Consider the following 12458-nt stretch of genomic DNA (forward strand, 5'->3'; position numbering starts at 1 on the left):
ACTGAATTTGCCTACCATTCCGTAAAATACGGAATTGTCCTGTATTTGAAAGGAAAAAGATTTGTTCTTTATTACACTTTACTTGACAGTGTCGACATAAGAGTGACATGACACTGTCATGAACATGTCATGAACAAGTCATAAATGTTTATGACATAACGCTTCTGTTATTAAGTGACATTCGGTTTTTGTCATAACAAATTAGGATTAGGATTAGGGTTAGGGTTAGGTTTAAGGTTAGGATTAGGGTTAGGTTTCATGTGTCATAACAGTGTCATGTGTTCATGACAGTGCCATGTCACTCTTATGTCAATACTGTCAATTAAAGTGTTACCAAATAGTTAAAAAAATAATAGTTAATAGTCAAAAAAATAGTTGACTTTGTGAACTGATCAGAGATAAGGTTTAAGTATATCTAGTTTATTGGTACTTATACTTAAATATACTTGGCTTATACTGACAGATATATTTACTTGTGCTTGTAGACAGGGACTGATCTTTGAGAGGCTACATGACAGATTTGAATATTACCAGGGGCGCAGGAGATATTTTGAAAGTGAGGGGGACCAAATTGTGAACACAAACCCATAGTGAGATCAGATATCCAGATATCGGATTGCCACCTCTGGCCCACTTTCGACCATCATATTTTAAACTTGCCAGAATATTAAGATAATACCATTGATTGTTTTCAAACAATTGTTTTCACTACTTGGGCCAATGGTAGAATACTGGTCACTACTTGGGCTAATGGTAGAAAAAAGCAACATGGGATGTTGATATTTTATGAAGCCATGAATGAATCATCATGCCTATGATCCAAACATAGACTGATCAAATAGCCTACTTAGGCCTACTTAAATTGTCTGGTATAAACCAAATCAACTCTCCACTGTGTGTTTGCAGTTAATATTTATGCAACGTTATAACTTAACAAGTGTTGGCTTAACAAGTTACCAGTCCAGAACACACAGAAAATTGCAACAGAAAGTTGCCTTTATAATCAACTATTTGTTCCAACAGCATTTAAACAAAGCATTTATAAAATTTAAAAAAAATAAATTAAAAAAAAAAGTAAAATAAAATACTGTTACTGTAGTGACTGTATCACATTATCCCAAGCTTCAAAGAGCTCCCCACGTCTGTGACAGGCAGACGTGACCGCTAAATTCTCAGCTTGTTTATACCCCACACTGAACGCATAAGAACGCTAGGCCCATCACTCTGGGGTGTGGTAGCCTACCCTCTGGGATTTATGCACCAAGGTAACTAAAGTATCCAATTTGTGTCTTGAAATTATGTTTGAAACAAATGTCTTAGAACAAAAACGTTGATAGACTTGTATTTTATAGTTAGGCTAGTGAAAACGAGTTGATAAGTAGGCTAGTTGAGTTTGCTATCATAAACATAACAGCTAACGTCATGTTGACCAGGAGGAGTTGAGCACTAGGCTACCATAAATCCTCAAATTATGCCCGGGATTGATTCTATTTATAGCAGGACAAATAAAGGCAGGTTCCCATATACAAGACGGGGTAACAATTGCACCATACCATGATTTAAGTCAATGAAATAACCTCTTCTTAATATTTTATTATATGTTGTATTGTATTGTATTATGTTGGTTGGATTAATAGCCTACGGTTGGCAAAGAAAAGTCGTTTTCCTACCATGGGTCTCCAACACACGTTCTCAAGCTCATTCTCTTGCCGCCCCTTTCGAGCTAATTGCCAGAGGCTGAAGCCTACTACATTCAAACACAATTGTTGTGACTCAAGGCATTCCAGCCTACGAATTTAATTAAAAAAAAAATAATAATAATTAATCATGCATAATTAAACAATAACTCAATTTAGGCTACTTGGCTACGCAAAAAGGTTTCCATTACAGCACAACCCCTATTCAATGAAGGGCTGCCTTTTCTCGCAATAAACAGCAGTGGAAATCCCGACACTTTTTCAACTGCATGAAACTTAACAGTGAACCATCAAATATCTTCCAGATTTCAGTGCCCATCAGTCCCAACATTTAGCAATATAATCAAACAGTCCAAAAGTAAATTAAATCCCAAACCAAACCGAAAATGCTTTTGATAGCCTATGGGTATGCAATGCATGCCGCTCCAAACGAAATGCATGTCTAAAGCCTGCCTCGAATACCAGTCTGCCTCAAATAAAGATGATGATAAATGATTAATGCTAAGGAAGTAGCCTGGATTATTTTATGATTGTTAGTAGACAAACTGGTTTCAGATATCCAACAGAGTGAATATGAGATTGTGCAGTCTTACAGTACTGTAGATGGCTGTGGTTAGTGATGTTAATGGGGAGTTTTACAGTTAGCGCAAATCCTATATGTTATTATTTATTTAGCGCACCTATAAGGCTTTTTTTCCTTATCAAAAGTGAGGGGGACGACGGCTGTCTCTTCAGCACTGCGTGGGACATATCCCCCACATCCTCCATGCCTCCTGCGCCCCTGAATATTACCCTTCCATAAAGACTGTGTTTGGGTTAAAACTAGGTTGGTTTGATCAGCTGTGAACATTTGTGTAGTCCACTGGTGTGAACTTTAAGACAGAACAGTACAAAGTATGCTTCAAGTATAAAAATAATGCCTGAAAGGAAACCTAGTAGAATAGCCTACTTTAAAAGAAGGATGTGAGGTCCATGTAAAGAAAGCTTACAAGTATACTATCTATATAAAATCTATTAAACATATAATTTACTGGACATACCTAAAGTATACTATCATGAACTAAAAAGTTGGTTTACAAGTACATGACGGCAGTGGGCAGCAGTGGCTCAGGAGGTAGAGAAGTCATCCAGCAACTGGAGAGTTGGTGATTCCACCCCAAATCCACTGGACCCTGTTGAAGTGTCCTTGAGTAAGACACTTAACCCCAAAAGTAAGTGTGTGTGTGAATGTGGGGCATGAGATTGTAAAGCGCTTTTACCATTAGTAAACTAACAGTACATAAGTGCACCTAAAAGTTTACTATTTTTAAACCCAAAAAATACTTTATGCATACTATCTTGAACTTAAAAAAGTGGGCTAGAAGTATAGTATCTTCACTAGTTTACTTATAGTACAGTTGTGAGTATGATTGCAGTACAAAATAAAGTATACTTACAAGTTTACTATTATAAACTGAAAAGTGGGCCAATTCAGTCCGAAGAAGTATTACGATAGTACACAGACAGTCCGTACGATATTTAGCGGGGGGGGGGGGGCGGTCGCCAGACGATCGGGTTAAAAATGTTCTGCCTGGCCCTCCCCCCTGGTCAAATTTTTTTTTTCCAGGGGCCTCCCCCCGGCTCAAAAAATTTCTCCTAGGCCCTCCCCCCTACGTGAATCAAATAAAACTGGTCGAAAAATGAAGTTTACAAGGTTAAAACGGCCAGCAAATGTCATAAGCACACATACACACACACGGGGCTACAAAACAGTGTTGCGCGGGTTTGGTCACAAGCGGCCCGCGGTCGCCCGATATTTTAATCAACCAGACCGCAACTTGGGCCGCGAATATTAATTAGGACAAAATTATACCCGACCCGCGATCCGACCCGCTTATTTACAGAATGTGTGCTTTTGGTTATAGCCTGCATGCAGTAGTCAATTTCTGTAAAACAAACTAATTTATTTGCGAAACTTTATGCAGTAGAACTACACGCAGGCATGCAGGACATAATGTTTGCGCAGGAGAGAGAATGAGAATAAGAGCGCAAGCACGCACGCAACCACCAAGGATTAGAACACTAGGATAAGATTTGGCCATGGACATACTTCTTTCGAAAATAGAAATAGGGAGGCAAGGTAGGCAAGAGAGATATTGCTGGTCAAAACGTTAGCGTAAGAACTGGTTTAAAATGCTGAATGAAGCACAACGCTTTACTAAAGCACATCCACTGTTTAAAGTCACAAACACAACGAACTAAGGTAACTTGTATGCATGCGCGAACCTATACATACCGGTAGATATGGCTGTGTAGTCTGTGTCATAAGATTTATTCCTGCAGGCCGCACACCATAACTTGTACTACTGTCATCTTCTTTAAGAACTTTTCCCAATATTTCCCATAGCCTATATCGCTTTTCCTGAAGGGGTGTCTTTATTATTTTAACTCGCGTCTTCAGCTTCTTTACTGTTGACTTACTGTATTGATGCTTTACTGTATTGATGCTAGCCTTCTCGTGATATTTTAAGTAGGCCTATTTGTAGAAAATATATATTTAATTAATTTTAACTGACCCGCCCGCAAACGACCCGAATATCATTCAAATATTTGGTTTATGACTCAACCGCGGGTGACCTGCAAGCTTACGAGGGGAGTTGTGGGAGATTCAGGTAGGGTTGCGACTTTTTGGACTCGCCCACTCTGTCAAAGAGACGTGAATCATGTTTTGGCCTACAAACCTTTTAAAATATTGAAAACGGATCATTGATCAGGGGGAAAAAATATCATGGATCAGGAAAAAATAATTTTCCTCGGCCCTCCCCCCAGGCCAAAAAATTTCTCCTGGGCCTTCCCCTAAGGCTTAAAAAATTCTCTTAGGCCCTCCCCAACCTGACGACCGGCCCTCCCCCCCCCCCCCCCCCGGTAAATATCGTACAGTCCCTTACAAGTATGCTACAAGTACATTTATTTATACTTCAACTGCACTAAAGTTTACTTAATAAAATGGCCTTGATTAGGCTGGTGGCCAGATGCAGATTAGCCTGGAAAAAGCCAACTAATCTCAACTCACAAAGTGAATAGAGTCTGGTGCCTCTCGATTGAGAAACACTTGCATCGCAATGGGCACTAACTTTGAAATCATTTGTCCAGCCTTACCAATCACATTGATCAGAGATTCCTAACGTTACTTGAGATTAAATTAAATCCCAAACCAAACCGAAAATGCTTTTGATAGCCTATGGGTATGCAATGCATGCCGCTCCAAACGAAATGCATGTCTAAAGCCTGCCTCGAATACCAGCCTGCCTCAAATAAAGATGATGATAAATGATTAATGCTAAGGAAGTAGCCTGGATTATTTTATGATTGTTAGTAGACAAACTGGTTTCAGATATCCAACAGAGTGAATATGAGATTGTGCAGTCTTACAGTACTGTAGATGGCTGTGGTTAGTGATGTTAATGGGGAGTTTTACAGTTAGCGCAAATCCTATATGTTATTATTTATTTAGCGCACCTATAAGGCTTTTTTTCCTTATCAAAAGTGAGGGGGACGACGGCTGTCTCTTCAGCACTGCGTGGGACATATCCCCCACATCCTCCATGCCTCCTGCGCCCCTGAATATTACCCTTCCATAAAGACTGTGTTTGGGTTAAAACTAGGTTGGTTTGATCAGCTGTGAACATTTGTGTAGTCCACTGGTGTGAACTTTAAGACAGAACAGTACAAAGTATGCTTCAAGTATAAAAATAATGCCTGAAAGGAAACCTAGTAGAATAGCCTACTTTAAAAGAAGGATGTGAGGTCCATGTAAAGAAAGCTTACAAGTATACTATCTATATAAAATCTATTAAACATATAATTTACTGGACATACCTAAAGTATACTATCATGAACTAAAAAGTTGGTTTACAAGTACATGACGGCAGTGGGCAGCAGTGGCTCAGGAGGTAGAGAAGTCATCCAGCAACTGGAGAGTTGGTGATTCCACCCCAAATCCACTGGACCCTGTTGAAGTGTCCTTGAGTAAGACACTTAACCCCAAAAGTAAGTGTGTGTGTGAATGTGAGGCATGAGATTGTAAAGCGCTTTTACCATTAGTAAACTAACAGTACATAAGTGCACCTAAAAGTTTATGCATACTATCTTGAACTTAAAAAAGTGGGCTAGAAGTATAGTATCTTCACTAGTTTACTTATAGTACAGTTGTGAGTATGATTGCAGTACAAAATAAAGTATACTTACAAGTTTACTATTATAAACTGAAAAGTGGGCCAATTCAGTCCGAAGAAGTATTACGATAGTACACTTACAAGTATGCTACAAGTACATTTATTTATACTTCAACTGCACTAAAGTTTACTTAATAAAATGGCCTTGATTAGGCTGGTGGCCAGATGCAGATTAGCCTGGAAAAAGCCAACTAATCTCAACTCACAAAGTGAATAGAGTCTGGTGCCTCTCGATTGAGAAACACTTGCATCGCAATGGGCACTAACTTTGAAATCATTTGTCCAGCCTTACCAATCACATTGATCAGAGATTCCTAACGTTACTTACTACTTCGCCTAAACTTCACAACTGGCATAAAAAGGCATCAACAGTCAGGAAACAATGTATGTGGGTCTACCATTTCTGTAAATACATTTCTGCATTTTTCCAACTGCATTTTTTTGGCATTTGCAGGTGTTGCTGCTTCTGTTTATCACAATAAGTTTTGGTTTCATCTTCCCCTCTCGTCGCTGATTTGCCTGACATTCTTTTTTTCTAGGGGGAATTGTTATGAACTATGGTATTCCAGACTAGGGCCCCTATTGTAACGATCCTGTGTTCCCTGTCCCTCCTTTGTTTACCTCCTGTGCCATGTGCTCCTGTGTTTACTTCCTGTCCCTGTGTTTTAGTTCCTGTCAGCCATGTGCTCCTTTGTTTGTCTTGCCATGTCTCAGTTCCCTGTGTCTCCGCCCCTCACCTGTTCCTCATTATTAGTCTGCTCGTTTAATTATGACGAGCCCTGTGTTCACCTGTCTCTTGTTTCTTGTCCACTTGTGCTTTGTTAGCCTTGTTTAACCCCTGTGTATTTAAACCCTCTGTCTCCCCTCAGTCCCTTGTCGGTTTCGTGGTTTGCTGTAGTGTGCATTCACATTAAAGATTCCTGTTTTCACTAAGTGTGCCTCGATCTCGTCTTGCCTCGACTTGCCCTGTGCCTCGGTCCAGCTCTCCTTACAGCTTACCGTGACAGAATGACCGACCAAAACAAGGACCCAGCAGGCAAGTATGTTGCTCATTTTTCTGGTGGTTTTGGGAAGTTAGCCTTTTGGGGAACCCTGCTCGCCATCAGAAGGTTCCGCAGTGCCTTGGAGGACGACTGGGCCTCCGACGAGGACAACTGGGCCTCCGACGAGGACGACTGGGCTTCCGACGAGGACAACTGGGCCTCTGGGGAGGAATGGCTTGGTCCCTCTCCCATTCCAGCTACAATCCCATCTCCTCGATGCAGTCCAGTCTCGCCTCCTCGCTCCAGTCCCGGCTCCTCGCCTCCTCGCTCTAGTCCCGGCTCCTCGCCTCACTCCAGTGCCGGCTCCTCATCTCGCTCCTGTGCCAACTCCCTGCAACTTCTGGGCCCTTCCTATTCCTGACCTCCCTGCTCCCATGACTCCAGTCCCCGTTCCTGCTCCAGTCCCCGCTCCCGCCCCAGTCCCGATTCTGGCTCCAGCTCCCTCTCCAGCCCCAAGTCAGACTCCTGCGCCGGCTGAAGCACCAGTACCGACTGGCTCCAGTCCCGGCTCCAGTTCCAGCTCCTGCTCCGGATCTAGCTCCTGATCCGGATCCGACTCCGGCACCTGATCCTGCTCCAGCTCCGACTCTGGCTTTTGATCCTGATCCAGCTGTCCATCGGGCCGCCCGCCTGAACCGCTGTCCCTGACCGGCAGTCCGCCTGGCCGCCCGCCTGACCCTCCTGCCTTTGGCCGCCTCCACCCACCCTGCTTGGACTTCTCCTTTTTTTTCTGTTGGGCCGTCTGGAATCTGGCCCTTAAAGGGGGGGGGGGGTACTGTAACGATCATGTGTTCCCTGTCCCTCACCTGTTCCTCATTATTAGTCTGCTAGTTTAATTATGATTTCCAGCCCTGTGTTCACCGGTCTCTTGTTTCTTGTCCACTTGTGCCTTGTTTAACCCCTGTGTAACCCTCAGTCCCCTGTCGGTCAGTATGTTTCGTGGTTTGCTGTAGTGTGCATTCACATTAAAGATTCCTGTTTTCACGAAGTGTGCCTCGATCTCGACTTGCCCTGCGCCTCGGTCCAGCTCTCCTTACAGCTTACCGTGACCCCTATCGTGCACCCGGGACACAAGGTGGCGCAAAGCGCAACGCCAAGCTTATTCTTATCTTACATTTATTAAAATGTTCTTTGATGTCAATTTACACCAACATTGTGCTGCGCTGACATTAATTTGCCAGAAGTATATAACAGTATTGTGTGTCATCATTATGTGAGTTCTGTTGTGAACTTCTGCCTTGGTAGCACTGTTGGGGAAAGCTGCAATTTGATGGGTAGAGGGCATGGTGTAAAAAGTTTAGAATAAATGGTCATATTACTGAGACAAATCAAACATGTATCAATGTTTATGATTCATAGATCACAAGATCATGAATCAATGGATTGTGCAGGTTGCCATTTATTTGCATGTTCTTCATGCTGAACTGCTTGACTCACAGTATTTGAGATCATATTGTGATTTTATGATCTCAATGTTTAAGGGAATTGATTGTTATCAATATTTCTGATTCATGATTGCTATCAATGATGAAGGGATTAATGCAACACTGTAGGGATTTTACCATAAGATCATAATCGAACTCTGTTACAGTGACTCTGGTGAACCATGGGCTGTTTTAGTCTTTACCATTAAAAAATCTTTTATCAAATAGAAGTCCAAAGTAATTAATGGCCATTTATTATGATGAAATAACACAGCATCAGAAAAATCACAACCTCCAGAATTTGTTAACTCGGAAAGGCATTTTGCTTCACATTCACAAGTTCACATTCAGCAGTGTCATTATATCCTGCATCCCTGATGGGGATTTCAATGTAATGGTTGAAATAACACAGGAGCCCAAGCAGTGTCCTTATTTGGTGTTCTTCAAGGAAGCCCCTCACTTGGGAGTTCACAACACCTGCTGACACGCCTGAGCTATGACACGCCTGAGTTATTAGTCAAGGGCAAGAGTTGCTACACTCTTAAAATGAATATGTTGTCCCTATATCTGGACACAGAGGTGTGTTAAAAAACAATGCAAGTTGTGTTATTTTCAACACATATTGTGTAACAAATTAAAAAGGAAACAACACAAAGTGTGTTGTCACTATCTAGACACATGAGATGTGTTAAAAACAACACAAGTTGTTTCAACACATTCATTTTAAGAGTGTACATATTGTTCCTTGAAGTTGGAGCACTATTATACAAATGTATTACATCTACAAATATATTTACTTGTTTGCTGTGTGAGTGGTTAGTCCCTTTGATTGGTGGTCATATGGGTTATGTTTGATTTGTGCACATAATAATTCTTAGCAATCACACATATAAATGTACTTTTAAGTGATTGTAATGTTCTCAAGACATATTTTCTTAACTCTTTACAATGAATTGTATCAAGTTCTATTTCTCTCCTCCCAAAACCATAAATGTTGGTGGATATTGCAGCTGTATGCCTTAAAAGGACCAGACAGATCTAAATCCTGTGGGATCTCTTTACATAGCCTCCCAACAAATCTTAAGACAGATTTGGTCTGCCACTTCAAGTCACAAGTACCAGCCGTGTCGGTGGGCTCAGTGGAGGATTTCTCGTGTCTAGAATGGTAAGTTTAAATCTTAAATCCATTCATTATTTAGGATGTGGCACCCAGACAAGGCTTTTAATTATTTCCTGTTTGTGTTCACAAAGAACAGGATCACATGTTCATAGTTTTGAAACACTGAGCTTTACATGTGTCTTAACACATCCTCCAGTGCTCTCAAATGGAGAGAAATGATATTGTTGTTGCAGTAACCTATTAATTTGTTCACTGATTTAGTCAACAGTTCATATTCTTCTCTATGGTCAGTTGAAATTAAATAAGTATCTGACAATATAACATTAACCTAAATGTTTGTGAACACTGAACACTGTGTTTTTCCAACCAAACAGGCAAACAAACTGACTCCAGAACAGATCACAGAGTACAAGGGAGTGTTTGAGATGTTTGATGAGGAGGGAAATGGAGACGTGAAGACCCAGGAACTGGAGAGGCTCATGAGTCTGATGGGCATCAACCCCACTAAGAGGGAGCTTGTCCAGATGGCCAAAGATGTGGACCAAAATGGTACGGTTCAGTGGATTTTACCCAGTCAATGCACTTGTCAGTCTCTCAATTCAATGTAATAGAGTCAGTTTTTCGTTGAATTAACATTATTCAAATTCGAATTCAGACATACTGTGGTTCCCTTTATGATAGTGGAACTGAGTGACTTGTATTCTAGAGCCCATTCAAGTGGCACATGTGAAACTTGTCTGTCAGTTCCTTAATGGGTTGTTTTAAAGCAGGCATGCAAATGGGCCAATACCTGATGGGGGTCACTTTGGGGACATGTGGGTTAAAAGCCACAAAGGCCTCATGAATTGTAAGGTGAACACCAGAAGAAACCTGTAGAAAGGAATGCAACAAAAATGTTCGAGTTTGAGGAAATTGCCGGCAGAGAGTTGCCAGTAAGGAAGAGAGTAGCACCCAGACTGTTGTTGCACTTTCACTGGAAGGCATGTCAGGCAAGTCAGGCAAGACTGTAAGCGCACAGCAAAGTGGAAAAAAGTCTTGTTTTTTTCCTATTACATCCGATCGGCGTTAAATGCATTCTGGTGATATTAGGATGATAATTTTAACAATTCATGATTTTTGTACTTGAAAAACACAGGCATTGGTGCAGTGTTCAAATGGGAATCTGATATATATATAATTAATACTCATGCCTACTTATTACCATTTTTTTTTCATTGTTTAAATCAAGGATTACAATGCAATGCATAACTGGAGGAAAGAACACATTACATAATCCACAAAAAACCTGCATTCAAGCAATTTTCACGTATCTCCAAACAATGGGCCAGGGCTTTACTGACCTCTGGTGTCATATTTGTGCAATTGCAGGAAAAGGAACTTTCAATTGTGACAGCTTCTTGGGATTGATGGCCTTGTACCTTGAGAGGACAAAGAATCAGGATGCAGAGCTCCGGGCTGCTTTTAAAGTTTTTGATAAAGAAGCCAAGGGCTACATTGATTGGAACACACTGAAGTATGTTCATCGTTAAAATATATGTCTGTACATAAGTGTTATTTGCCTATAATGAAATGTATTATGTGCTCCTGTCTGTGTAAACTTGGTTTTTATTTAGCTACTGCTTGGAAATAATCAGAACGGGAATATGGACTTCGATAATTAAGCAAAAGATTATAGTAGACCAAAGAGGATCACTTCCATTTTGCCTGTGCACATTGAAGTCTACCTAAAAATAGTACCGAGCACAGATTAGAAAAAAGCACAGAAGAATATGTGGTGACTGACCAAACTATTTTTGCACCGATGTAGCTAAATTTGGAAGGACTGATGATCTTTGTAACTCTCATGGGAGTAATATGAACTGAAGTTTATATAGGAGCTATTTATTTATGTAAATGCCCTTCTTTATGTATGAATTCCCTTCTGTGGTAGATATGTACTGATGAATGCAGGAGAGCCCCTGAATGAGCTGGAGGCGGAGCAGATGATGAAGGAGGCTGACAAAGATGGTGATGGAACCATTGATTACGAAGGTAACAGCATTTACTGTTGGTTTCCAAATATCAATATGGCTGCAGTGTAAATAGCTGCTACATGCAAGATTAATGTGCGTGTATATTTTAAATGTGCTTTATAAATAAATTGTACTTTCTTACTTTATTATGGTAATGCAAAAAATAAAATGGTACCTTGTTGGTATACCTTTATTCTATTTTATGTTAACCATGAATTAATTTTCATGTTCACAGAGTTTGTGGCTATGATGACGGGAGACTCATTCAGGATGAGCTAAATGTCATGATGTGAATTGAGCAATGTGGACTGGATGATCATTATAGAACACCATTAAGAGAAAACAAAAACCTAACAGTGAAAAAAAATTACATTTAAAATGAGATGCCATATATCAAAGTTATTTAAATTATATTAAATAATTAAATTATAAATTATATAAATTGTTTTTTTTATCTTAAGATTCATTATTTGTCATTATTGCATTGTCTTTTTTGAGAACTTCCAGTCATCCTCAATAAACATACAAACGAAAATATCTTCTGAATATTATTGTTCTGTGTTGTAGTGCTTGTTGAGAACAAAATTGTTATTGTAATTGTAAACATGGGCGGATTATGAACTTTCGGGCCCCTGGGCCCAGATTTATTAAGGGCCCCCCACTTATTGTCATATATGTGGGAGGAGGGGTTTGGGGGTCCTCCCCCAGAAATTTTTTTATTTGTTTGATGTGATTTCCTGTATTCTGGTGCATTTTGGGGATGGCCAATACTAAATTCAATCAGATTCATAGCCTACATCCTGATTTGTTGATATTGAGGCAATGATTCCATGCAAAGGCTTGGGCTTCAGGGCCCCCTGACCCCTTGGGGGCCTGGGCCCAGTAGGCCCGTGCAGTAATCCATCCCTGATTGTAAAGTAGATATTGATATTTCCAAATTTTCCAGTA

At 40.5% G+C, this 12458-nt stretch overlaps 1 protein-coding gene across 1 annotated transcript; it reads left to right on the forward strand.

Annotated features, from left to right (window-relative positions):
- Positions 1-8930: 8930 nt before the first annotated feature.
- On the forward strand, positions 8931-11859 carry LOC143104528 (calglandulin-like). Its single transcript, XM_076268625.1, has 5 exons — positions 8931-8957; positions 9873-10047; positions 10867-11011; positions 11429-11529; positions 11746-11859. Exons 1-5 carry the CDS (start codon positions 8931-8933, stop codon positions 11787-11789), a joined length of 492 nt encoding a protein of 163 aa, XP_076124740.1. The 3' UTR covers positions 11790-11859.
- Positions 11860-12458: the final 599 nt, after the last annotated feature.

Source organism: Alosa pseudoharengus, unplaced genomic scaffold, assembly GCF_046254945.1.
Source record: "Alosa pseudoharengus isolate Yale_2024_CS ecotype anadromous, Long Island Sound unplaced genomic scaffold, YU_APseudo_1.1 YU_APseudo_1.1_scf_5, whole genome shotgun sequence".
NCBI lineage: Eukaryota > Metazoa > Chordata > Actinopteri > Clupeiformes > Clupeidae > Alosa > Alosa pseudoharengus.

Excerpts from the sequence above, each read along its gene's own strand:
- LOC143104528 (XM_076268625.1), top strand. The coding sequence starts at position 8,931 with ATGTTGTCCCTATATCTGGACACAGAG. Across the intron at positions 8,958-9,872 it reads CCCTATATCTGGACACAGAG|GCAAACAAACTGACTCCAGA; the intron begins GTGTGTTAAAAA and ends CCAACCAAACAG. Across the intron at positions 11,012-11,428 it reads ATTGATTGGAACACACTGAA|ATATGTACTGATGAATGCAG; the intron begins GTATGTTCATCG and ends CTTCTGTGGTAG.